The sequence below is a fragment of the Hemicordylus capensis genome, chromosome 2 (assembly GCF_027244095.1).
Source record: "Hemicordylus capensis ecotype Gifberg chromosome 2, rHemCap1.1.pri, whole genome shotgun sequence".
Taxonomy (NCBI): Eukaryota; Metazoa; Chordata; class Lepidosauria; order Squamata; family Cordylidae; genus Hemicordylus; species Hemicordylus capensis.
The window spans coordinates 39037985-39063143 of record NC_069658.1 but is presented as its reverse complement, the minus strand read 5'-3'; the positions used below and the strand labels follow the sequence as shown (position 1 = coordinate 39063143).

Below are 25159 nucleotides of genomic sequence, written 5' to 3'. Positions count from 1 at the left end.
TAGCATCCCACTTAGTGGCTGTTGCTGGTGTCTCCCTTATGTTTCTGATCGTATGAGCCCTTTGGGATAAGGAACTATTTTCTTATTCTTCTTTGCTAATTAAACAAATTGAGAACTTATTGAAAAGTGGTATAGAATTATTTTTAACAATAGGTGCCCTGCTCATTCCACAACAAAGTCGGTGCTATCACCTATGAACAATGCTCCTCTGTAGATCCATGTCGGACAGGGCTGCTCAACTTTGGCCCTCCTGCAGATGTTGGCCTACAATTCCCATAATCCCTGGCTATTGGCAACTGTGGCTGGGGATTATACACACCTGGCTGACCTGGTGTGTATCACAGAGACTTGGCTGAGGGCCCAGTTTGGGCCCAGCTTCTCCCTCCAGGGTACTCTGTAGAGGAGGAGGTAAGGGAGTGTGGGAGGGGAGGTGGAGTAGCTGTGGTCTTTAAGGATAATATCTCCCTTACCAGGATCCATATCAGAGTGTCCGATCATATTGAATGTGTGTACCTATGTTTGGTGACCAGGGATAGATTGGGGCTTCTGTTGGTGTACCAATCACCATGCTGCTCAACAGAGTCCCTAACTGAGCTGATGGACTTGGTCTCAGACTTGGTGTTGGAGTCACCCAGGCTTGTGGTGCTGGGCGACTTCAATGTTCATTTCGGGACCAGGTTGTCTGGTGCAGCTCAGGAGTTCATAGCAGCCATGTCAACTATGGGCCTATCTCAAGTGGTTTCTGGACTGACACATGTTGCTGGTTACATACTTGATCTGGTCCTTCATTCTGATCAGGGTGGTGTTCCATGGGTGGGGACTCCTGTGATTTCCCCATTGTCATTTCCCCATCTGGTTAAGGTTGGACTCACAGTTGCGTCCCACCTCTGCAGGGGTGAGGGACCTATTAGAATGGCCCGTCCAAAAAGGTTTTTGGATCCAATAGGATTCCAAGAAGCCTTGGAAGGCTTTAATGTTGGCCCTGCCAGCGAACCTGTTGATGCCCTGGTGGAGAATTGGAATAGTCAACTCACCAGGGCAGTAGACATGATCACTCCTAAGCGTCCTCTCCGACCCGCTTCAAAAATGGCTCCTTGGTATACGGAAGATCTGCGGGAGCTGAAATGGCAAGGTAGACGAATGGAGAGCAAGTGGAGGAAGACTTGACTCTAATCCAACAGATTGCAACATAGGGCACATTTAAAGATCTGTGCTCTGGCTATATGTGCAGCAAAGAAGTGTTTCTTTTCTGCCTGTATTGCTTCTGCAGGCTCTCATCCAACAGAGCTATTCAGGGTTGTGAGGGGGCTAATAGAGCCCCCTGCTCCCCTGAATCAGAATTTGGAACCATCAGTTGCCTGCAGTGGCGCTTTGAATGAGTTTTTGTGTGGACAAAATCTCTCGTATTCGGGTCGATCTAGATTTAGACTCCACAGTTATCACAGTGTCAGATGCAGAGGTATCCAGCAACGCCTCTTGTGTGGTTAGATTGGATCAATTTCAGTTTGTGACTCCTGAGGATGTGAACAAGCTGCATGGAACAGTTCGTCCTACCACCTGTCTACTTGATCCTTGCCCAACGTGGCTTCTACTATCTGGCAAGGGGGTTGTTGTGGAAAGCCTGGTGGCAATTATAAATACCTCTCTGAGGGAGGGCAGGATGCCCCTTTGTTTAAAGGAGGCAATTATTAGACCTATTCTTAAGAAGCCTGCCTTGGACCCCTCAGAGTTAAATAGCTACAGGCCTGTCTCCAACCTCCCATGGTTGGGCAAGGTGATTGAGAGGGTGGTGGCCTCCCAGCTGCAGGCACTCTTGGAGGAAACTGACTATCTAGACCCATTTCAAACTGGTTTTTGGATGGGCTGTGGGGTAGAGACTGCCTTGGTTGGCCTGATGGATGATCTTCAATTAGGACTTGACAAAGGAAGTGTGACTCTGTTGGTCCTTTTGGATCTCTCAGTGGATTTTGATACTATCGGCCATAGTATCCTTCTGGAATATCTGAGGGAGTTGGGGGTGGGAAGCAATGCTTTTCAGGTTCCAGACCTGCTTGGAGACTGTTGCTCTTCAAAATCTGAGCTTTTATATGGGGTCCCCTCAGGGTTCCATACTGTCTCCAATGCTTTTTAATATCTACATGAAACCGTTGGGAGAGATCATCCAGAGATTTGGTGCTGGGTGCTATCAGTACGCTGATGACACCCAAATCTATTTCTCCATGTCAACTTCATCAGGAGATGGCATATCCTCCCTGAATGCCTGCTTGGAAGCAGTAATGGGTTGGATGAAGGATAACAAACTGAGACTGAATCCAGACAAGACAGAGGTACTTATTGTGCGGGGTCGTCACATAGGAAGCAATATTGACCTACCTGTTCTAGATGGGGACACACTTCCTCAGAAGGAACAGGTACGCAGTCTGGGAGTGCTGATAGATTCATACCTTTCCCTGGTTCCTCAGGTTGAGGCAGTGGCGAGATGCACTTTCTATCAGCTTCGGTTGATATGCCAGCTGCGTCCGTTTCTTGAGGATCATGATCTCAGGAGTCAGAACAGTAGTACACTTGCTAGTAACCTCCAGGCTGGATTACTGCAATGCACTCTATGTGGGGCTGCTTTTGTACGTAGTCCGGAAACTACAGTTAGTACAAAATGTGGCAGCCAGGTTGGTCTCCAGGTCATCTTGAAGAGACCATATTACTCCTGCATTACAGGAGTTGCACTGGCTGCCAATAAGTTTCCGGGCAAAATACAAAGTGTTGGTTATAACCTATAAAGCCCTAAACAGCTTAGGCCCACAGTACTTAAGAGAGCATCTTCTTTTGCATGATCCCCATCATCCACTGCGTACATCAGGGGAAGCTCGTCGTTGTCTGTGGCTATCTTCATGTCGCCTGGTGGCCACCCAGGGACGGGTCTTCTCTGTTGTTGCCCTGAGACTTTGGAATGCGCTTCCTATGGGAATAAGAGTCTCCCCATCTCTAGTGGCCTTTAAAAAGTGTCTGAAGACTCATCTTTTTACCCAGACTTTTTAAATTTTAGAATGTCTGTTGATTTGTTTTAAACTGTTTTTAGCATTTGGTTTCAATGTTTTGTTTAGTGTTTTGTTGTGAACCTCAATGAGACCTTGGTTTAGGGTGGTATATAAATACATTAACTAAATAATGGGAGTTGTGGTCCAAAAACTGCTGGGGTGGGGGCCTAAGTTGAGCAGGCCTGATGTAGGACAAACAGGTCAGTGCAAAAGGACCTATGGATATTAATCTGATGGTAATGTTTAGAAACTGGGAGACAACTTCAGTCTCCCAGGACATTCCACACCTGACATGAAAGTCACCATATTAACCATGAGTAATTTTTGAATCAGGTCTAGATAGCAGAGTGTCATGTTTAGAGTAGGAACAAGGCTTATAGGAACATAGGAAGCTGCTATATACTGAGTCAGACCATTGGTCTATCTAGCTCAGTATTGTCTTCACAGACTGGCAGCGGCTTCTCCAAGGTTGCGGGCAGGAATCTCTCTCAGCCCCACCCCCCTCTCTCTCATCTTGGAGATGCTGCCAGGGAGGGAACTTGAAACCTTCTGCTCTTCCCAGAGCAGCTCCATCTGAACATGATTACTCAGTTTGTGTATGGGTTGTGCTGGTGGCATCGTAGGCTAATGTGAGAGGAGGGAGTTGGGGATTGACATAGCCAATGCTCTTGAGGGCAGAGTGAGAGTCTTTTTCTAAATGCTATAGTTGCAAACAGGTCTTCTGCCTTATTATATGGCTTTGGATACTATGTTCTTAGCTAGTGGAACACTGTACAAAGATCATGACTGACAACAGTGGATGAAAACCGGTGACTAAATAGAAAGGAATGTATACAAACTGGGAGAAAACTGTACAAGGAGTTTAACTGAAATGAATGAATAGAGGCCTATTAAAGCACTAGACACAATAAGTGATAGAATGTAGAATAATAGAAGCACACTGAAAACCAAAAGCAAATACGCCCTTAATAAGTGAATGATTTTGCTAAGCTAATACAACAATTTGGCAAAGAGCTAGTTTTATTAGGCAAACCTCTAATATGGCACACAAAACATGGTATAACAAATGAAACATTCAAATTGCACCTTTTTAATTTGTGTGCTGTGCATGTTATCGCTTTTTGTTTTGCTATGGTCTGGCTAATGCAAATAAAATCTATCATAAAATATAGATCTCGCATGCACAGTGGAGAGATGATCCCAGGATATATTTGAATGCATGACAGTTCCAAGCAATATTTGATAGGAAATAGTGACACATACTACTGTATTGAATGTTTCTTTAAGTCCTACTGCTATGCTGTTGCTATTCCAATATTGTCTTCCTACATGACCACCTGCCCTCTACTTTAAAAAGTGGAAAGAGGACACTTTTCATAAGAAATGTCTCCACTTTGCATAAAGGTTGCATATGCTTATTGGTATTATATATACATATTTTGATAAATGGGATAATTTGAGAAAACAATACAGCTCACTACTCTGAAGCTGATGACCAGGTGAGCTGTATATCTGCTCAGTCCGCTGTCTAGGTGCAGAGTTCTCAGGGCCCCTTCTTCTTAACTGTAAATTCATCTCCTGGTCAGGTTTACCACACCCAGAGTCCTCTGTCCCCCTCCACCACTGATCCCCAGCCAGGCCAGCAACTTCACCTCTTGGCTCAAGGCAGGGCAGCCAGTTAACTACTGAGCCAGCCTCTTTACATGCTGGCGCAGAGGTGCACGCATGGTCTCCTACTTGCTTGCTGTTGTCTATGACTACATACAGGTGAAACTCGAAAAATTAGAATATCGTGCAAAAGTTCATTAATTTCAGTAATGCAAATTAAAAGGTGAAACTGATATATGAGATAGATGCATTACATGCAAAGCGAGATAAGTCAAGCCTTAATTTGTTATAATTGTGATGATCATGGTGTACAGCTCATGAAAACCCCAAATCCACAATCCCAGAAAATTAGAATATTACATGAAACCAATAAAACAAGGATTGTAAATAGAACAATATCGGACCTCTGAAAAGTATAAGCATGCATATGTATTCAGTACTTGGTTTGGGCCCCTTTTGCAGCAATTACTGCCTCAATGCGGCGTGGCATGGATGCTATCAGCCTGTGGCACTGCTGAGGTGTTATGGAAGACCAGGATGCTTCAATTGCGGCCTTCAGCTCTTCTGCATTGTTTGGTCTCATGTCTCTCATCCTTCTCTTGGCAATGCCCCATAGATTCTCTATGGGGTTCAGGTCAGGCGAGTTTGCTGGCCAATCAAACACAGTAATCCCATGGTCATTGAACCAGGTTTTGGTACTTTTGGCAGTGTGGGCAGGTGCCAAGTCCTGCTGGAAAATGAAGTCAGCATCCCCATACAGCTCGTCTGCGGAAGGAAGCATGAAGTGCTCCAAAATCTCCTGATAGACGGCTGCGTTGACCCTGGACTTAATGAAGCACAGTGGACCAACACCAGCAGATGACATGGCTCCCCAAATCAACACAGACTGTGGAAACTTCACACTGGACTTCAAGCATCTTGCATTGTGTGCCTCTCCATTCTTCCTCCAGACTCTGGGTCCTTGGTTTCCAAATGAGATGCAAAAGTTGCTCTCATCAGAAAAGAGGACTTTGGACCATTGAGCAACAGACCAGTTCTTTTTTTCTTCAGCCCAGGTACGACGCTTCTGATGTTGTTTGTTTTTCAGGAGCGGCTTGACAAGGAATACGACATTTGAAGCCCATGTCCAGGATCCATCTGTGTGTGGTGGCTCTTGATGCACTAACTCCAGCCTCAGTCCACTCCTTGTGAAAGTCCCCAACACTTTTGAATGGCCTTTTCCTGACAATCCTCTCCAGGCTGTGGTCATCCCTGCTGCTTGTGCACCTTTTTCTTCCACACTTTTCCCTTCCACATAACTTTCTATTAATGTGCTTTGATACAGCACTTTGGGAACATCCAACTTCTTTTGCAATTACCTTTTTGAGGCTTTCCCTCCTTATGGAGGGTGTCAATGATGGTTTTCTGCACAACTGTCAAGTCAGCAGTCTTTCCCATGATTGTGATTCCTAATGAACCAGACTGAGAGACCATTTAAAGGCTCAGGAACCCTTTGCAGGTGTTATGGATTGATTAGCTGATTGGAGTGGGACACCTGGAGCCTAGACTGTTGAACCTTTTTACAATATTCTAATTTTCTGGGATTGTGGATTTGGGGTTCTCATGAGCTGTACGCCATGATCATCACAATTATAACAAATTAAGGCTTGATTTATCTCGCTTTGCATGTAATGCGTCTATCTCATATCAGTTTCACCTTTTAATTTGCATTACTGAAATTAATGAACTTTTGCACGATATTCTAATTTTTCGAGTTTCACCTGTACGTTTAGTATGTCAGTAGCAGGCTAAGATCTTTTCCATCCCTTTTCTTTTCAGCTTCTTTCTGAGGTTCTAAAATCAGAAGTCTATAAACAGCATTTTGAGCTGAGATTAAAAAAAGCAAATATTAGATCCTGCCAAATCCAACACAGGTCAAAGGATGACTCGGGGGGAAACACGTTGAGCCATTTGAACCAAGTGGTCCTTTCTGTATAGGTTGTTGCAGAAGGCTGTGCTTCAAGATGAACATCTGGAAGCATCTTTCCATTAACCTTAAATGGTAGTGATAAAGTGGAAGTGAATAATTCAGCAATGCACAAGTCTGCCATTCTTTATTCCTGTGCAGCTTTTCAAAATGATTGAGATATTTGGCTTAAAAAGGCTTTTGGCTCAACCTCACAAGAGTGCTCAAAAGCCAGAGGTGTTTCCATGCTTGCTTGGACACATGTCCTATGTGTGCACCAACAGTTGTGGGTCCATGACTGGAATTCCAGCTTGCTTGGATGTTAGGGGGAAACCTTTTTCCTTATCATGGCTAATTGTGACCAGTCAAGGAAGCAGGTCGCTGTCCACCTAGTAGAGTAAATCCAGAATTGCTAGCACTAAATCAGCAAGCGTGAGTAACTTTTGGATCAGGTCAGTGGAGCATCACCTTAAAGTAGCCTAGAGGAGCAAAATCTATGAAATGGGAACTTATCAAAAGAAAGAAATGAGGATCACTGAGAGGACAACACAACCTGGCTTGAGTATTACTTACATCAACATGATTGAAGGTTGCTCCATGGGGCAGAGGAGGGGGCTAATGCAGCCGAACTGCTTGAGAGCAGAGTGAGAGTAGAAAGGTTTGTACCTTTCCTTAGTCTGCTACTTTTGAGAGAGAAGAAAGGGGTGGATTTCTGTTGTAGAGATCTTGCTACTGCAAAACCTTCACTGTGATGGGTAAGAGGACTTCAAAGTTGCTAGGGTGACACTTTGAGGCAGTAGCCCAAAGCTTCCATATGCTGAACTAGCACCAGGTTCCAATCAAGTACTGATGTCTGGCATGTGCCACCAGTTAAGTCTGAAAGTGAGGAGGGATTGCAGGCATTGTGTTCCTCCAAGGGTCCGAGGGCAGTTTGGAGTAGATCTATTCCTTGAAGTCTATGCCTGGAAGCACCCTACTCCAATTATTCAGTCTTAGTGTTTCAGGCTCTGGACCTCTACACCCAGTGTATCACAATTCAGGGGAGAAGGGTTGAACATGAAATAGGGATGTGCATGGAACTGGTGGGGGCTGGTTCAGCAGGTGGGGTGCACTTACTCCCCCCCCCCAGCCGCTGCATTTCTCCCACCAGTGCGTGAGTCCTTGAGAGCCCATCGGAGCGGCAGCATACCGCCCTTGTTCCCTGTGCCACCATTTACCGGATGTATCTGGGAATAGGAACAGTGACTCTGTGGGTCGATCTCACATGCATGCACGCCATGCGCATGCACCTCTTAGGGACTCGTGCACCAGCAGGGGAAATGTGGCAGGTGGGTTAAGTGCACCCACCCCCCTCCCTTAAAGTCACCCCATAGCACTGTTGAACCTTCGAGCTAGTGGGTGTTTGAAGGCCCGTAAAAGGCCCTCTGAACCAGTTCATGCACATCCCTAACATGAAAGCAGTGGCTAGAGTTCTTTTGATTGTATTAAGGTGTGGTCAGATGGTCTGTTAGAACTTTGTCCAGGATCCATACCTGTTCTAAAAGGAAATTTGCTTAATCTAGTGCTGAGTGGGTGGTGGTGGCGGCGGCAGGGCAGATGATGGATGGAGCCAAAGGTAGTGAGAATTGATGCCAATTGTGGGCAGCTACGGAGGTGGAGCTAGGAATAGGAGGGTGTCTTAGCAGTAACTGGCAAAGTGCAGATTTGTAGCCAACGAGTGGGATCACAATACAAACACATGCACAGAAATCTACATTGCTCATAGGCAGAGATACAGACGAGTATGAAAAACCAGCAGCTGCTTTATAGTGCTTAACAGGACTACAGTAGTGTATAGATTTGTATGTAACACAGTAGGCTCAAACACAAGCACACACACACACACAGAACTGTACAAGCCACAAGTAAAGCACAGACCAGCTACAAAAGGCTGCTTCTGTGGAGGGTAAATGCATTCTGAAGTCACCAGAGCAGCTCTGTCTGCCTGATTTATTTCAAAAATGAATACTACCAATAATATTTTTAGATTTTTATTTTATATTTCTATACCGCCCAAAACTTGCATCTCTGGGTGGTTTACAGTTAATAAATAAAAAATAACAAAGAATTAAGCAAGAATGGTGCAGTGGTTAGTATGCTGGACTAGACTGGGGAAATCCAAATCCCCATTCAGCCATGAAACTCACTGGGTGTCTCTGAAAGGGTTGTGCATTTTTGTTTGTTTTTGGCCCAAATCTGAAACACCCCCATTTTGTTCTTTGTTTGAAATTGCAAAATCCAAATCCGAAATGTTTTGGATTTTAAAAAAATGGCCCCAGGGAAAAACTAGTAGGTGGAGGTGGTAGTACCCAATGGGTGGAAACTACCACCCAAATTTCGGAGGAATTGAGCAAAGGGCTGGTTTTTGGTGAATTTTTGAAGTTTAAGGTTTTTCCCATACGGAATAATGGAGGTTTCAGCAAAAGTATACTTTCATGTCGGGGGGAAGGGGTGGCCCAGAGCAGAGTAGGGTGGGTGGTAGTGCCCAGTGGGGGCATGGGAGCTGCCAGAATTATTTCAAAGGAATTGGGCAGAGGTCTGATTTTTAAAGATTAAATGGCGTTTATGCATCTTTAAAGTTGTTCCCCATAGGGAATGGAGATTACAGCAGCCCCATAACTATACTTGGGGGGCACCAGGGTGACCCAGAGTGAGTGGTGGTGTAGAGCACATAGGGTGCCAACCACCCCCATGGGTTGCTAACCCATGGGGTACTGGTTTCTGAGGTGTTCTGAGTGTAGATTCTGATAGCATATGAGAGTGGGTTCATTGTTTGTTGTAGAAAATCTCATATGCTACCAGAGAATCTACACTCAGAACACCTCAGAAACAACAGAACCCAGCACCCCATGGTTTAGCAACCCATGTGGGTGGTTGGCACCCTATGTGCACTACACCACTACTCGCTCCCAGCCACCCCAGTGCCCCTAAGGTGGAGTTATGGGTCTGCAGAAACCTCCATTATTCCCTATGGGGGAAAACCTTAAAGATGCGTAAACTTCAACAATTCCTAAGAAATCAGCCCTTTGCCCTATTCCTTTGGAATCTGGGTTGTGGCAGGCACCCCTTGGGGCACTGCCACCCAACCCACTGTTTTGCCCCTCAGGCTCCCTTTCTGCCCCGAATCTACCCCAAAGACATATCAACTTCAGAGATTCTTTAAAAATAAGCCCTTTTCCCAATTCCTTTGGAATCTGGGTGGCAGCAGAATCTTTGGAATCTGGGTGGCACTACCACCTAACCCACTCTTCTGCCCCCAAAGCACCCTTTCTGCCCTGAATCCACCCCAAATAACATCAACAACAGCAGAGCTTTGCAAAGAACCAGGTAGATTTCCAAAGGTCATGCACATCCACATCCCCCCCCCCCCCGAAATGAAATTGATCTACACACTACAGTGTGAAACAACAACAATGAAATGCACACTGCCCCACTGGCCAATGAGGGTAAATGCACACGCCTCACTGGCCAATGAGGGTAAATTTTACCCTCAAATTTCCTTAAAAGGAATAAGGGGGCAATTGCCAGCAGATCAGCCCATGCTTTCACTGGCCAATCTGCAGGCTGGAAGGGCCGGAAATTCAAACAGATGTCAATCAAAATGGAGACCGAAGGAGAAAGACTTTTTGCGATTGCAAAATGGAGTTCGAAAACAGCCGAAACAACAAAACATTTTGTATCCGAAACAGGGATGTTTTGTTTCGGCTACAAAATTTTCTGTTTTGAGCATTGGGTGTTTTGTTTTGGCTACAAAATGGCCGAAATGGCCTGTTTTGTGCACAAAATGAAACGCACATCCCTAGTCTCTGAACAGTCACTTATCTTGCAGCATAACCTTTCTCATAGGGCTAGGAGGATAAATGTAACCATGTGCACCACTCTGGGCTTCTTGGAGGAAGCACAGGCTAGACATGTAAAAGTAAATAAATCCATAGAATCCACCAGTAAAGCAGAGACCAGCTACGAAAGTGGAAAACAAATGCATTCTGAAGTTCCAAGGGTTATTCTACCTGCCCATTTCAAAAATGCACGCATAGAAAAATCAGGTTTTTTTAACTACACTTGCTGCAGCTATGAACTGTAGCTTAGAGGACACAGTTGGAAACAAAGATGCACTCTCACTCTCCCTACTCCATGCCTGCTGAACAACTGGGTGCCCCTTCTTCCCGCCCTGGGTGCCCACAACTTAGCCTGAGTGTCCATCCTAGCAAGCAAATATTTTTATAGAGCTCACTTCCTCAATCCTTGCTCAATGAACTGTGACCACCAGTGGACATATCGATGTTACAAATACTGGCTACAATCCAGAGAAAAACCTGGTTAGCTCTATGCATAGCAAATGAATTTTAAAGAACATATTCCTTCCTACAGAATCCATTCATTCTCAACATACATCACACCCACATGAAAAGCCACTTCTGCAATTATTTGAAAAGCAATTTGGACTCAGAAATCTATGCATGTGCCCTAAAATAACTTTCTGGCTTCTTAAGCTATTTTCTAATCAAATTAGTCCAGTCTTACAGCTTGCTGTTCCTTCCAATGTTTTATGGCATGCCATTTTGGGGATGGGCTGTATTGCTTTGTATACAAATCAGATCAGAGAGCAAGAGAGAGAAAGCAGAGATTGCATTCCTTCCCTCCAAACAAACATGCAACAAAGGAGCCAGCAAAAGATCAGACTTACCAACAGCCAGCCAGCTTACCTGCCCTCTAATCAAAATGGTGATTGGATTCTTCTGAGAGGAAATCTGAAGTAGATTTAACTAAAGGTTTATTCAGCAATAACTCCACTCCTTCCCTTTTCCTCTTGACTCCTCCCCACACTCTCTACAGGATCCCCCTTGGGACAAATGTCCAAACAAACTGCAAAAGATTACTGAATAGAATACAAGTTGCTAAAAAAAAAAAAAAAAAAAGACTTCCCCACCCTCTGAACACTCTGGCTGCTTGAAGAGTCAATTGGCATGATGCCTTCTGATTGGTGCTCAGGGTGTTAAGCTCCACACACCTTCTGAAAATAAAGGAAAGACTTGTAACTGGCTCCTGCCTCATTAATATTCAAATTTGAACAACTCTGTGTGTTCCTATTGGTGTTTACAAAATTCTGGTACCGTCACCCACCCTGCATGCATACTGGAGCCAGACGGCAGGCAGAGAAGAGGCACAGACAGGGAGGCAGTCAGAGAAATGGTTACAGAAGAGGTAAAATGGCTGACAAGTATTTTTAGGTGGACGTCTCCCACTCTGCTGTAGTGGTTAGAGTACTGGACTGGGACCGGGGAGACCCGAGTTCAACTCCCCATTCAGCCATGATACTAGCTGGGTGACTCTGGGCCAGTCACTTCCCTCTCAGCCTAACCTACTTCACAGGGTTGTTGTGAGGAGAAACTCAAGTACACCGCTCTGGGCTCCTTGAAGGAAGAGCGGGATATAAATGTAAATAAATAAATAAATAAAATTCCACTGGCTTATTCTAAAATGCAAGAGCTCTGGGTGTGGTCCTTTTCTTCCCAGGCTGAATGTGCCATTCTGTACAAATATGATCTGCTTTATTATCCCTTGCGGAGGCCAATTTCCTCCATGTTTTTAGGTCTAAAGAGCAGTCTAAATCATGATGGAGGCTAAATTCTAGCATGTGGGAGGATGCTTGGCAACAAAGCAGACATGCTAGAAAGCATCCACACTGGTTTTGAAGGGAGAATGGATGTGCGGCTAGCTCTTGTGCCACCCTCCTAGTCCACGTGTAATGAAGATTTCATCCTAGGTGCTCTACTTGTCACAGAATGTAATGACATACGTACACACCTGTGAGAGGCCCAGCCAGTCAGTGTGGTTCATTGCAAGGCCAGGGAGATAGTGGTGGTGCCTATCAACCTGAAGTGCCTGTCTAATTGTGTTAGGTCAAGATGAAGCTTCAGGCAAAGCTGAATTCTCCATACAGCCCCTTTGGCACTGTGCAGAGGTTGTGCTTCCCATCATGCAGTGCTGCACTTTTCACAGCAACAGTAGGGCTTCTTTAAGGGAAACAAAGCCCTCTTGAACTCTGGGGCTGTCATGGAATGTATGCATGGAGCACTGGAAAGTGTATTCCTTTGCAGTGCTTCCCCTTAGAGCTTTGTTGGGGGAAAGGGGACTGAGACGGGTGTTCCCAGCACTCTGTGCATACCTTCCAAGATGGTGCTGAGGCTCAACAGAACTCCATTTTGATGAACAGCTCCTCTGGCACTTTGCCATGATGAGAAATAGCATTTCCACTGAAGGATTTTTTTTGCCAAAGTTGAAAAATAGTAGAGATCATTGACCTATGTCTTGGCTGAACTAGGTTATAGCTCAACATAGGGCTGAATAATCCTAGCAGTATCCCTGCCCATCACACTATCAGTTGTTGGTGTGAGGGTGCTGGGGTATTCCTTTAGGGACCATGGGTACAATATGCATGGTGGAGAAGAAGATATGTGCTCCTCTCGGTGTCGATGAAGCAATGTGTGAACTAGATGCTATGCATGTAGCATGCTTATAACTGGCTGGCCTGATCTTGTACCAAGAAATCCAATATTTGTGCTATCTTCATTCATCCCCTCAAAGGGAAAAAAGCAAGACCTCAAGAAAGATGCTGGGAACAGAAGCCGATACTGAAAATTCCAAATGTTCAGCACATCTTGAGACAGCACCTTCTTCAAGAACAATTTTCACTTTCTATTCCACTTTCAACATGTAGATTAAAAAAAGTAGACCTTCTCCAAAAGTCTAGATAGTAGTATAAATGTTCAAATAAAGTTCTAGTTCAAAGAATATTGCTTGGAGTGTTTGGTCTTGTGAATACACTGATTAAACCTGAGAGCACCAGCCGTCAATGTGCAGTGTTATAGAGGTGTCATGCATGAAGCATCTTTTACACATAGGAACTTGCAGATTGTTACTCCTTAACTGGTCTTGATTGCCAAAATAGTACAGCATCATGCTGAGTTGCATTAAATAATAACAGAACCTTTTCTTTCAGGCAGTCTGCTGGCCTTTGAATGGGCAGGAGTTGGAAACATCTATTTAAAAAATCCCTACAAGATCAACATCATCATGAACAAGAATACTAATGCTTTATATGCTAGGAGTAAAAGTGTAAGTAACTGGTTTAATTATAATCTTTGCTGCTCTTTGGATTTATTCCGCTAATTGTGTTTTTCTTCTTTGTTTCATGTTTTATCAGTGATACTATAACTCTCCTTTTAATCCGTTCAAACATAGTTGTGAAACTTACCTGTTGGTCATTTTTAGTCAGAATGTGGATGGGCAGAAATTGTCTCACACCCTTTACCATTCTTCTGGACCTCATTCTGCAGAAAATCATGGCCAACGTTTCCACACAGTAGAACGTTGATGTTAGGACCCCGCACCCCAGGGCTAGAGATGTGCACGGAACCGGTTGGGAGGCCGTTTATGGGCCTCCAAACTGGTTCAAAGAACCGGTGGTTCTGCCGGTTTGAAGGCAGTGGGGGTCTCCCTTTAAGAGCGGGAGGAGGGTGCACTTACCCCTCCTGCCGCTCCCCCCCCCCGCCGGCATCGTGTTTTTTAACAGCCCATCGGGGTGGCAGTGTACCTCCCTGCCGTCCCATTGCCCTTGTCTTCTGAATATGACTGGAAGTTGCTGACATGCCTGTGCGCACCGGCACAGGCACGTGTGCATGCGTGATGTGCACACACTTGTGCCGGCGTGCACAGGCGCGTTGGCAACTTCCAGTCATATCTGGAAGACCAGGGCAATGGGGCGGCAGGGAGGTACGCTGCCGCCCCAATGGGCTGTTAAAAAACACGATGCCGGTGGGGGGAAAGTGGCAGGAGGGGTAAGTGCACCCTCCCCCCGCTCTTACAGGGAAACCCCTGCCGCCTTCAAACTGCCCCGCAATAAAGCACAACACCATATGAATGACTTAAAGCAGCTTCTAGGCATTTGTGCTGTGCTACTTCCATCATTTACCCGAGAGAGCACCTTTCTCTGCAAGATCTCCACTGCTCGTTAAGGTCATCAGGTGCCTTCAGCTGCTATCTGTTCATGGCAATTTGGGATTGGGCCTTCTCAGTAGCTGCCCCCAGGTTGTGGAGTGTATGTGCCATGGGAATAAAGAGGTTTATCATCCCGGGAGATCTTGAAGAGAGCCATGAAGACCCACCTCTTCAGCTTGGCTTTTAATAATATTTAAGTGACTTTTAAGGGTTTTTTAAAATGAATGTTATGTTTATATTTTTAAAATGCTTGAAAAATAGTAAAGATCACTGACCTACGTCTTGCTGAACAAGATTGTAGCTCAGCATAGGGCTGAAAAATCCTAGTATTATCCAAGCACACCACACGATCAGCTGAAGGTTTTGGATGGGTGGTATAGAAATGAAATAAACAAGTAGCACCACAAATGCTGCAGAAGCTGTTTCAAGTCATTCCATTGTGCCCTGTCACACAGCACCACCAGGCAGCGTTTCGTGTTACTCAGCAGCTCCAGCACGGCCCTGTCGCTGACATGCTGCTACATGGAATGTTGTCCCATTTCCAGAAAATCTCCTCTTGTTGGGATTTATAGCATTTAATATCTGGGCATTTTGGGATGGTCTGCAATGAAATGTTACCTCTTCCATGTGTGCAAACCAAAAAGCATAGAAAATTGTCATGCCTGCAATAGCGATATGAAATTATTAACAAAGATGTTGCAAGAAATGGCTCTCTTGTTGTAACTCCTGCCATTGCGTAAGGATTTATGTTTTGTTGCTGCGCAAATTATTGTTAAAATATAGCTTTGGGGGAAAGAGAAAACCCGGGGTGATGCTAAGCTAATTAGGAGCATACTGTCTACTTCTGTTACTTAAAAAATTTTCTGACTAGCAACATTTATTTAATTAGGTTACTATGTGACAAAATATTGCAATACACTTCTTCTATCATGAAATGCAGACCACAGACTCTTCCTATCATGAAATGCAGACCACAGAAAAGTCTAAATTCTTAATCTCTCTACACTGGGTTTTCATTCAACTTCAGATGTCACTGCTATAACAATTATTTTATTGGAGGAACAGGACCTATAAACTTGAAGCAAATACATACCTCTAGTTCATTAAGAGAGATTAAGGAGAGGATGATTATGTTCACAAGAAGAGAAAACAATAGTCGTGATTTTCATTGGTGTAGAGATGGTATAGTGATTCTAGGATTTCAGCTTCATCTGTAGTCCTCCTGATTTCAGGGGCTTCACAATGCCACAGCACATGCATTATTCTCTACATTGGATATCTCTGCAGGTGTGTGTTCTGCCTCTATCAAATAGTCAGGGTTATGCACATCAAAGTCAAGCTGAAGTTATTCATTCTCTCTCTCCTGTTCTTTTGTTTTGCTGCTTTCGCATAAAGGCAACTTTTTGCATAAAAGCTGCTTTAGAGCTTAGCTGCTGCTCTCTTGCCCTGTAGAATGTATGCAGAAAAGAGATTCTGTTGAAGAGAATGTTTGACAATCTAGCTGATAGGCACGGCTTCAAATCCCAGCTTGCAAGGGTGATTTATACTGTGATAGGATCAAGTGAAAATCACTGGATCCACACAGTGAGTCGTTGCATTATAAAAAAAAGCATGATGTGTGGGACATCCTTGATATGGTTGCACAGACCTGGATCAGGGAACTCAAGCTCTTAGGGCCATTAATGGGTCTGGGACATCACTCTTAAACCAGCAAAGGAGGGCTGTAGGGTCCTGAGCAGCCCATGAAGGGCTCAGAATTAGAGAGGCAAACAGGGGCCCAGGTGGGAGGGAGAGGGAGGAAACCTTGTCCCTGTGGGGATGTCCAGCGTTCCCATATTGGCAATAGGAAAGTATTGAAACCAGCAGACACTGGAGAAGTCCTCCAGTGGGAAGTTGCCTACCATTCTGTGGATTTCCTTGAGGAGGTATTACACCTGGAACTCAGGAGATGGGCATACCTGTAAATGCCCCAAGAGGCAAGGGCCCTGCCTCCTCAGCCATGTTGTCATAAGCTAGAATCTTCTCTAGGGAAGCCTGACAGCAAGTCACAGGGTGATGCTACAACCCTGCCAGTGGATACTAGAGATGCGCACGAACCTGTTCAGAGGCCCTTTTACAGGCCTCCGAACAGGTGTGAACACTGGGCAGTTTGGAGGCTTGAAGGTGGTGGCGGGGGGCAACTTTAAGGATGGGGCAAGATGCACTTATCCTTCCCTCCCCGCTGATGCTGGGTTTGTAAAGATTCTGTTGGGGTGGCAGCATACCTCCCTGCTGCCCTGTTCCCTCCTTGGCTGGAAGTGTCAGGTATGCATGTGCATGCTGCGCATGTGCATGCACCCATGTTGCACTCCCTTGCACGTATGTTACGTACGAGTGCGACATGCATGCGCATGTGCCTGGTGTGCTCATGCACGCACTTCCGGCCAATGAGGGAATGGGGCAGCAGGGAGGTATGCTGCTGCCCTGACAGTCCTTACAGAGCCAGTGCTGGCAGGGGGAAAGCAGAGGGAGAGGTAAGTGCCTCTCGCTCCATCCTTAAAGTTGTCCCACCCCTGCCTTCGAACTGGCCTCTGCCGGTTTCGTGCACATCTCTAGTGGATACGGATAAAGGACATGGTTGCAAATAAAGGACTGTTTGTGGTCACTTATGTTGTCCCATAGCTGTTTTTCCATGGATCTGCCCCCATGGGATGTAAATCCCAGTGGGTTGCATTGTCAAGTAGCGGTCATACTTTTGTATCAGTTGGGTGTATGCCAGTTTGGCAGTGGAAAAAGTGGCCTGCAGACCCTTCCTTGGATGTTTTCCAAAAAGGTGTAGGGGTGTGTGTTGCCAATCCTCCAGCACTGAGCTGGAGTCTCCGGAAAGACTGAATGCGAACCTGAAGATCTTAATGACTTTACTGGGAGAGAAAACCTCTGAGAATAATCTCTGTGTGTGAGAGGGAAACTGGCAGGTTGGAATTGTACTCTACAAGAAAGACAGAGCTAGTGCTGAAAACAGCAGCCTTGTGTTAAGATCTCCACTTCCATAACATCTAGCATCACTTCTCTCAACAATTGAACCATATGAACCCACCCAAGAACTCTGGACACCTCCATCAGAGGCGTAGCAGCAGGAGGATTCGCAAAGTTTTCATCTGTTTTAGTGTCAAAGATATGAAATTGCTTTCTGAGATATATATATACCTGGACCCTTGATTTAGATGGGCAGTGCAGATCTTATTCAGGCACCTTTTAAATTGTACATGTGATGCATAAAGCATTGTTGGCTGTGATAGGCTTCATTGATGTTTACCCAGCAGCAGCTGGATTGGCACCCCCATTGATTGGGCTCATGGCTGGAGGCAGGCAGGCTTCAACCCTAGTTCTGCCCCTGCTAACTGGGCAAAGGGCATCTTTTTAAAGTGGTGATTCTCTTTATTTAGCAGGGGAAGAGCAACTGGCCCTATCCACCCCCAGCACAGTACCCCTCAAGTGACTGTTACTGGTGTCTGTCTTGTTTCCCTTTCTGATGTGAGCCCTTTGGCGATAGGAGCCAGCGTGGTGGAGTGGTTAGAGTGCTGGACTAGGACCGGGGAGACCCGAGTTCAAATCCCCATTCAGCCATGATACTAGCTGGGTGACTCTGGGCCAGTCACTTCTCTTTCAGCCTAGCCTACTTCACGGGGTTGTTGTGGAAGAGAAACTTAAGTATGTAGTACTTAACATAGTAGTACTTAACTGGGCTCCTTGGAGGAAGAGCGGGATATAAATGTAATAGTAATAATAATAATAATAAATTATTATTATTATTTTCTTTTGGAAACTTTTGTTGAAAAGCTGTATATAAATATTGTTGTAGTTCTGCTGTCTTCTGAATTCACAGGTGGCCCAAACCAGCTACTATTTACTCCAGAAAAAAGCTTTCACTAGTGTCAGTAGGCCTCAGTCTGGTTGTTAAAGAAAAATTAAGCCTGTGAAGTCTGACACATTAAGGCTGCATTCGCACGTAACATGAAACCGAAGGTCCCTTCACCTCTGCTTTTGGAAAATGCATGTCCAAATGCAGGCAACCAAAGTTTTGGCAAAAAATTGACTCGTAGTTTCTCTCCCCAGTCAGAATATTGTACCTTCAGTTTGTAGTAAAGTCCACTGCCTGGACCTCTGGTTCCGCATCTAAATGCTGGCACTGCACGCTGCCTGTTTCCCAACCGGAACTGAAGGAGGAAGTTCCTCCCTCGCTCCAGCTGCTATTGGCTGTGCAGACTGTCCTGAAAGAAGCCTGCACAGCAAGTTCCCCCTCCACTCTGCAGTCAGCGAGACTGCAGAGAAGGAGCAGTTTGTTTCATCCAAGTGCGGAGGGGAGAGGGGGTGTGGAACCACAGGTCCATTGGACCCATGGTTCTGATTATGTCTGAAGGTGACCTAAATGTCATGTGCAGTTTGGTTCTGTAAATATTGCCACTGTTCTTTATGCTGCTGTTCTAATCTATGGTGTTGTGATTGTGTAACTTTATTTTTTTCATGAATTTGGTATTGTGTATTTTGATTGTAAACTGCCTTCAATGTACTATAACAGGGCTGCACAACGTCAGCCCTTCCGAAGATGTTGGACTACAACTCCCATCATCCCTGACTATTGGCCGTTCTGGCTGGGAATGATGGGAGCTGTAGTTCAATAAGGGCTGGAGGGTTGAAGTTGTGCAGCATAGTACTATAATAAAGTGGGTTACAAAGACAAATAAAAATAATTAATAATTGATAATGGTAATTTTGTGTCCTGAGATTATCCTGCTATACATTTCCCCTGAAATTGCCAGTGGCATCCAATAATGCAGATTGGGGAAGGGAAATGCATTTCATAATGACATTAAGATGTAGGGTATGCTGTACCTTACATTACTAAGGGGCAGACTTAGCATGGGGCTCCTGGTTTTGGCAGCCATCGTGTGTATTGATTACATTTAGTCCCACCCTGAAGCAAGAGCCTGTGATTGATTTATAATGTAAAAATCACATTCGCCAGAATGCTCACTTGCCTCCATTTTAACAATGACCGGGCATTAGTATAGATAATGGGCAGAAACAACCTGATCTAAGACTCCTGTATGATGATTCTCCAAGAGGGCCCTCTCAATTAATCTTGATGGATGTACTGAGCAGAGGGGAGGATGCAATTTCCTAAGGACTGCTTGGCTTGAAAAAATTTTAACACACAGGGAGAAAAGGGTAAACAAGCTCAGAGTCCCTATGGTCATACACTGTGCATATCCTATTTCCTTTTTCAGTGGCCCATTTGCCGAAAGAAAAAGACAAACTAATGAATCTCTTTCTCACAAGAGAATCTTAATGATTTCAGAGGAAGGAGAAGAGTCTTAATTTGACTTGCTTTTCTCCATTTGCATTCCCACTAATCTGTCTTCTCAAGAGTTTATTGCAACTGAAAACCTTTTTCTTTGCTGAATATCAGAGCATGGTAGAAACGCCTGTAAGAAATCCCAATGATGTTCCTCAGATTCCAAAGAGGAGGAGTTAATAGGAGCTTCATGAAAGAGTGTACCAAACTTGGATTTCTCAATGAACTGAAGTTTGGCAGGTCCTGAAGGTGTGAAATGTTTGGCAGACCATGTTTAAAACAAAATGTTTTTGAAGACTTGCTATATTGGTTGCTTGTAGTATGTGTGAATAAAAAATATGTCAGTGGTTGACAATGAGATTACAGTATTGCTGCATATGCTCTGGACAGGAGGAATGCATTTTTTTTAAATATTCTCCTCCTCCTCCCCCCTCTGGAGTCCACTGTGCCTCCCAGAAATATGCCCCTAAAGGTTCCACGACCATCAAGAACATATATTTGGGAGACATCCGCAGAGGGAGAGAGAGATTGTTGAAAAACACACCTGTTGTGTGGTGCATGCACAGTGCTGTGCTGGATGTTGGGCACTGACCAACATGACAGGCAGCCCTCTACCTAGAGCAGTAGGAGAGAGGGCGTGCCCTCAGCTCTTGTCTGTGGACTTCCCAGAAGCATCTGGTGGGCCACAGGATGCTGGACTAGATAGGCCTTGGGCCTGATCCAGCAGGGCTGTTCTTATGTTATAATCCACCAGAACTTCCGTCTGTGCCTCTTGAAAGGCAGCCCTGATCATGTAGTGTAGAATGACTTAAAACCGCTTGCAGTTCTGACTTCCCAAAACTGATCTTAAGTCATTCTGCAGCATCTTCATTGTGCTATACCATTCGACCTGCCTTTCCAGCTGTGCACTAGCCCTGATAGAGCCCTAACATTGATGTAGAGCTGTCCATCATGTCAGACACTATCTTTTAAAAATGTGACCTGAAAACAGAAATATTTTTGGAAAGAAATGACAACCAACTTATTACTCACTGGAGCAGTAGACACTATCGCTCCTAAGTGTCCTCTCTGACCTGCTTCAAAGTCAGTCCCGTGGTATTTGGAAGAACTGTGGGAGCTGAAGCAGTGAGGTGGTAGACTAGAGCACAAGTTGAGGAAGACTTGGTGTGAAACTGACAGGTCGCAACACAGAGCACATTTGAAGATCTATGTTCCCGCAGTGTGCGCAGCAAAGAATCGATTCTTTTCTGCCTTCATTGCTCTACAAATTCATGTCCAGTGGAGTTATCTAGGGCCATGAGGGGGCTAGTATATGCCCCTTCCCCTTGAATTTGAACTTGGAACCATCAGTCACTTGCTGTGATTCCTTCAATGAGGCTATTCTCACGAGTGTGAAAAACCAGGCTAAGGGAACACAGCCCGGTTTTGCACGCTCATGAGAACCACTGGGCTCGCGGGTGAGCCCGGAGGATCCATGGCAGCAAGCCTGCCTAAATAGCCACCCTCTTAAATGAGGTTAAGGGAGCAAGCACTCCCCTATCCTTAGTTTTTTTTAAAATCATGTGTCAGCTGTGGTGCTTCCCTGAACACGACCCCCTGAGCTGCCAGGTGTGCTGTGGGTGGCCTGCAGGAGAGCTGCCACTTGTCTGGGCAGGTGATCCACCCACCCAGGGAACGAGATCATCTGTGGGGAGGGTCAGGCAAACACGCTCTCCTGCCAACCTTCCCAAAGCTCTTCACACGGATCATGTGAAGAGCTTCAATGACTTTTTTGCAGATAAAATCTATTGTATTTGGGCCAAACTGGATTCCACAGTTTATTGCAGAGTCTATTGTGGAGGTGTCCAGCAGCTCCTCATATAGGATTAGACTGGATCACTTTCAGTTTGTGGCTCCTGAGAATGTGGACAAGATTGTGAGCCCTTTGGGGACAGGGATCCATCTAATTTATTCTCTATGTAACCCGTTTTGGAAACTGTTGTTGAAAAGCAGCATATAAACATTTGTTCTTGGACTAACAGCTTTAAACTGTGTTTCCTACAACCTGCTCTCTTGACCCCTGCCCAACTTGGCTTATCTCATCTGCTAATTGTATTAGCAGAGAGGGTTTGGAAAATATTATAAACTAGCTTAACCCATGCAAAGCATCTGCACACTAGTACTTGATTGCTCCCCTCACCCCCGTCACAACCCCCCTCACTTCATAGATCTCACCACCCTCACCTGATCTGCACTTCTGCTCCTTCTCCTCCATCCTGTTGCTGCCATCCCCCTCACCCCTCTTGGTTGCAGCTGCAGCTTTGTTGGCCTCTATTGGCCAACCTGCAGCCCCCTATCCCCAGAGACCTTCCTCAACGAAATCCCACTCCTACTCCTCCCCGCAGGAGCAGCAGGAGCAGCTGTTGACTGGGCCCTTCCTCGCTGCTGCTGCTGCTGCTGCCGCCATAGCCGCTCGTTCCCCTCAGGCCTCTGACAGGTCTGGGCCCGTCCCTTGCCTGCCTGCCTCCCTCCTCGAATGGCCTCAGTAGCCCCAAACAGCAGCAGTGGTTGACTGGCCATTCCTTGCTGCCGCTGCTATGGCTACCTGTTCCCCTCAGGCCGCTGACAGGCTTGGGCTCATCCCTCACCCTTCTTCCTTTCTCTCTTCCCTCCCTCTTTCTCTCTCCTACCCTCGCTCTTCCCCTCTATCTTTGTTCCCCTCCCTTCTCCCCCCCCCCCCAACAAGTTAACAGATCTTGTTTCCTCATCTAATTCACACAACGGCAGCCGCCTTTTCCTGAAGGGTCTCTTTCCTCCCTCACAACCTCTCTCTTCACAAATCCCTGCCCACTATCCTTTTATATAGAGAGATTCCGCTTCTGTACAATCAAGAACATCTTCTGAACAGTTGCATTCAAACTGACCTTAACTATTACAGGCTCCTCTCCCCTATCTGTATATGGAATCCCTAGTGCCCTATCGCCATTGTGCCACAGGCTTCTCTTCCGTATCTGCATATGAAATCCCCACTGCCCAATCACCACGGTGCTTCTGCTCGCAAACTCTCATGAGAGCTGCCATTCATGGGATTAGCCACAGGTATGCCTGAAAGAATTATATAGAGAGAGATGCTTAGAGAGAGAGAGATGCTTCTCCTGAGAGTGGATAGGATGCCTCCTTGTCTTAAGGAGGCTATTATTAGATCTTATTGGAAGAAACCTGCATTGGATCCCTTCAAGCTATCTAATTACAGACCCATTTCTAATCTTCCATGGTTGGGCAAAGTAATTGAGCGGGTGGTGGCCTCTCGGCTCCAGGCAGTTTTGGATGATACAGATTATCTAGACGCATTTCAAACTGGCTCTTGTGTGGTCTATGGAGTTGAAACTGCCTTGGTTTCAACCTCAATGGATGATCTCCAATTGGCTGTTGACAGAAGGAGTGTGACTCTGCTTATCCTTTTGGATGTCTCAGCGGCTCTTGGTAGCATCAACCATGGTATACTTCTGGATCTCCTGAGGAGAGTGGGATTGGGTGGATCTGTTTTATAGTGGTTCCATTCCTACCTCTTTGGTAGATTCCAAATGGTGTCGCTTGGATACTGATGCTCTGCAAAGCAAGAACTAAAGTATGGAGCACCACAAAGTTCCATACTGTCTCCAATGCTCTTTGACATCTGCATGAAACCACTGGGAGAGATCATCAGGAGGTTTGGTGCAGGTGTTAGCAATATACTGATGACACCTGGATCTGTTTCTCCATATCTACCTCATAAGGAAATGGCATAACTTCCCTAAATGCCTGCCCAGAGGTGGTAATTAGTTGGATGAGGGATAAGAAACAGGTTGAATCCAAATGACGGAGGGACAGACTGGGGGATGGGAGGTGGTGGACCCGAGAGATGGTTTAGATCAGTGTTTCTCAACGTTTTTGGAGTCATGGACTGGTACGTCCTTTGTGCGCAGTTTCCAGGACCAGCAGTTAGTAAAGGGGTTGCTGCTCATTTCTAGGCAGGCAGCCCTTGCTGCTGGGATAACACTCATTTAGCTTCCTCAAAATGAACATTATCCCAGCAGTGAGGGCTGCTGCCTAGAAATGAGCTCCGGAGACTCGCAGCAGCGGTGGCTCCCACCAGCTTGAAATTGTTTGGTGAGTGCCTGGGTGTGAGGGCAACCCAACTCAACTCCTCACAGACGGGCACTGGTCCGTGGACCGATGGTTGAGAAACACTGATTTAGATCTGCTTGTACTGGATGGGGTTACATTCCCCATGAAAGATCAGGTACGTAGCTTGAGAGTGCTCCTGGATCCAAAACTCCGGTTGAAGCAGTGGCCAGAAGCACTACCCTGAACGTGCCCGATCTCGTCTGATCTCGGAAGCTAAGCAGGGTCAGGCCTGGTTAGTACTTGGATGGGAGACCGCCTAGGAATACCGGGTGCTGTAGGCTTTTTAATTATTGGTGTTTTTGGAGCCAGCATGGTGTAGTGGTTAAAGTGCTGGACTAGGACCGGGGAGACCCGAGTTCAAATCCCCATTCAACCATGGTACTAGCTGGGTGACTCTGGGCCAGTCACTTCTCTCTCAGCCTAACCTACTTCACAGGGTTGTTGTGAGGAGAAACTCAAGTATGTAGTACACCGCTCTGGGCTCCTTGGAGGAAGAGCGGGATATAAATGTAAAAATAACAACAACAACGTGGGCAACAGGACTCAGGATCAACCAGGACTGAAGACAGCAAAGTTACTGGAAGAAACGTCGCTTAACAGAAAAAATATACGAAAAATGCCAACAAGGAAATAATGATCTGCTATTACAAGTCTAGTCCAACTAGAAGAGGTTATTTAAAAAGAATGTACCAAATTTGGAAAGAGAAGCATCCAGATACAGAAATAACAGAACAAAGGCTAGCAGACCAGAGAAGATTCATAATAAAAAATAAAGTATTCACAGGAGTTGAGCTAGAAGAACTGCAAAGAGCAACACAGGCTCAAGAAATGGAAGAATTACCACCAACTGAAGCAGTTGCTCAGGCGCAGGTGGAGGAGGTGTTGGAAATAGAGGATACCACCGCTGCTGAACTGTTTCAAAATCAAAACCAGGCAACGTCCCCTTTGTCTTCACCTCAAAAACCCAAATGCCGTTTAACAGAAAAGCAACAAGAACTAAAGCAAAAAATAACTGAGCACATGAACCAAACAACCACCAGGGTTCGACTT

General features: G+C 45.5%; 1 protein-coding gene and 1 pseudogene across 8 annotated transcripts in view; both read left to right on the top strand.

The window, feature by feature from the left end:
- The window catches only part of PDE4D (phosphodiesterase 4D), a 990732-nt gene that overhangs the window by 164459 nt on the left and 801114 nt on the right, over positions 1 to 25159 (top strand). For all 8 annotated transcript variants that reach the window (XM_053289923.1, XM_053289926.1, XM_053289927.1 and 5 more), the window contains exon 2: positions 13631 to 13746. In XM_053289923.1, coding sequence (XP_053145898.1) covers positions 13705 to 13746 — 42 coding nt within the window. In that variant the 5' untranslated portion in view covers positions 13631 to 13704. The remainder of the gene's footprint in view (positions 1 to 13630; positions 13747 to 25159) is intronic.
- LOC128348360 (uncharacterized) lies at positions 24275 to 24390 on the top strand (annotated as a pseudogene).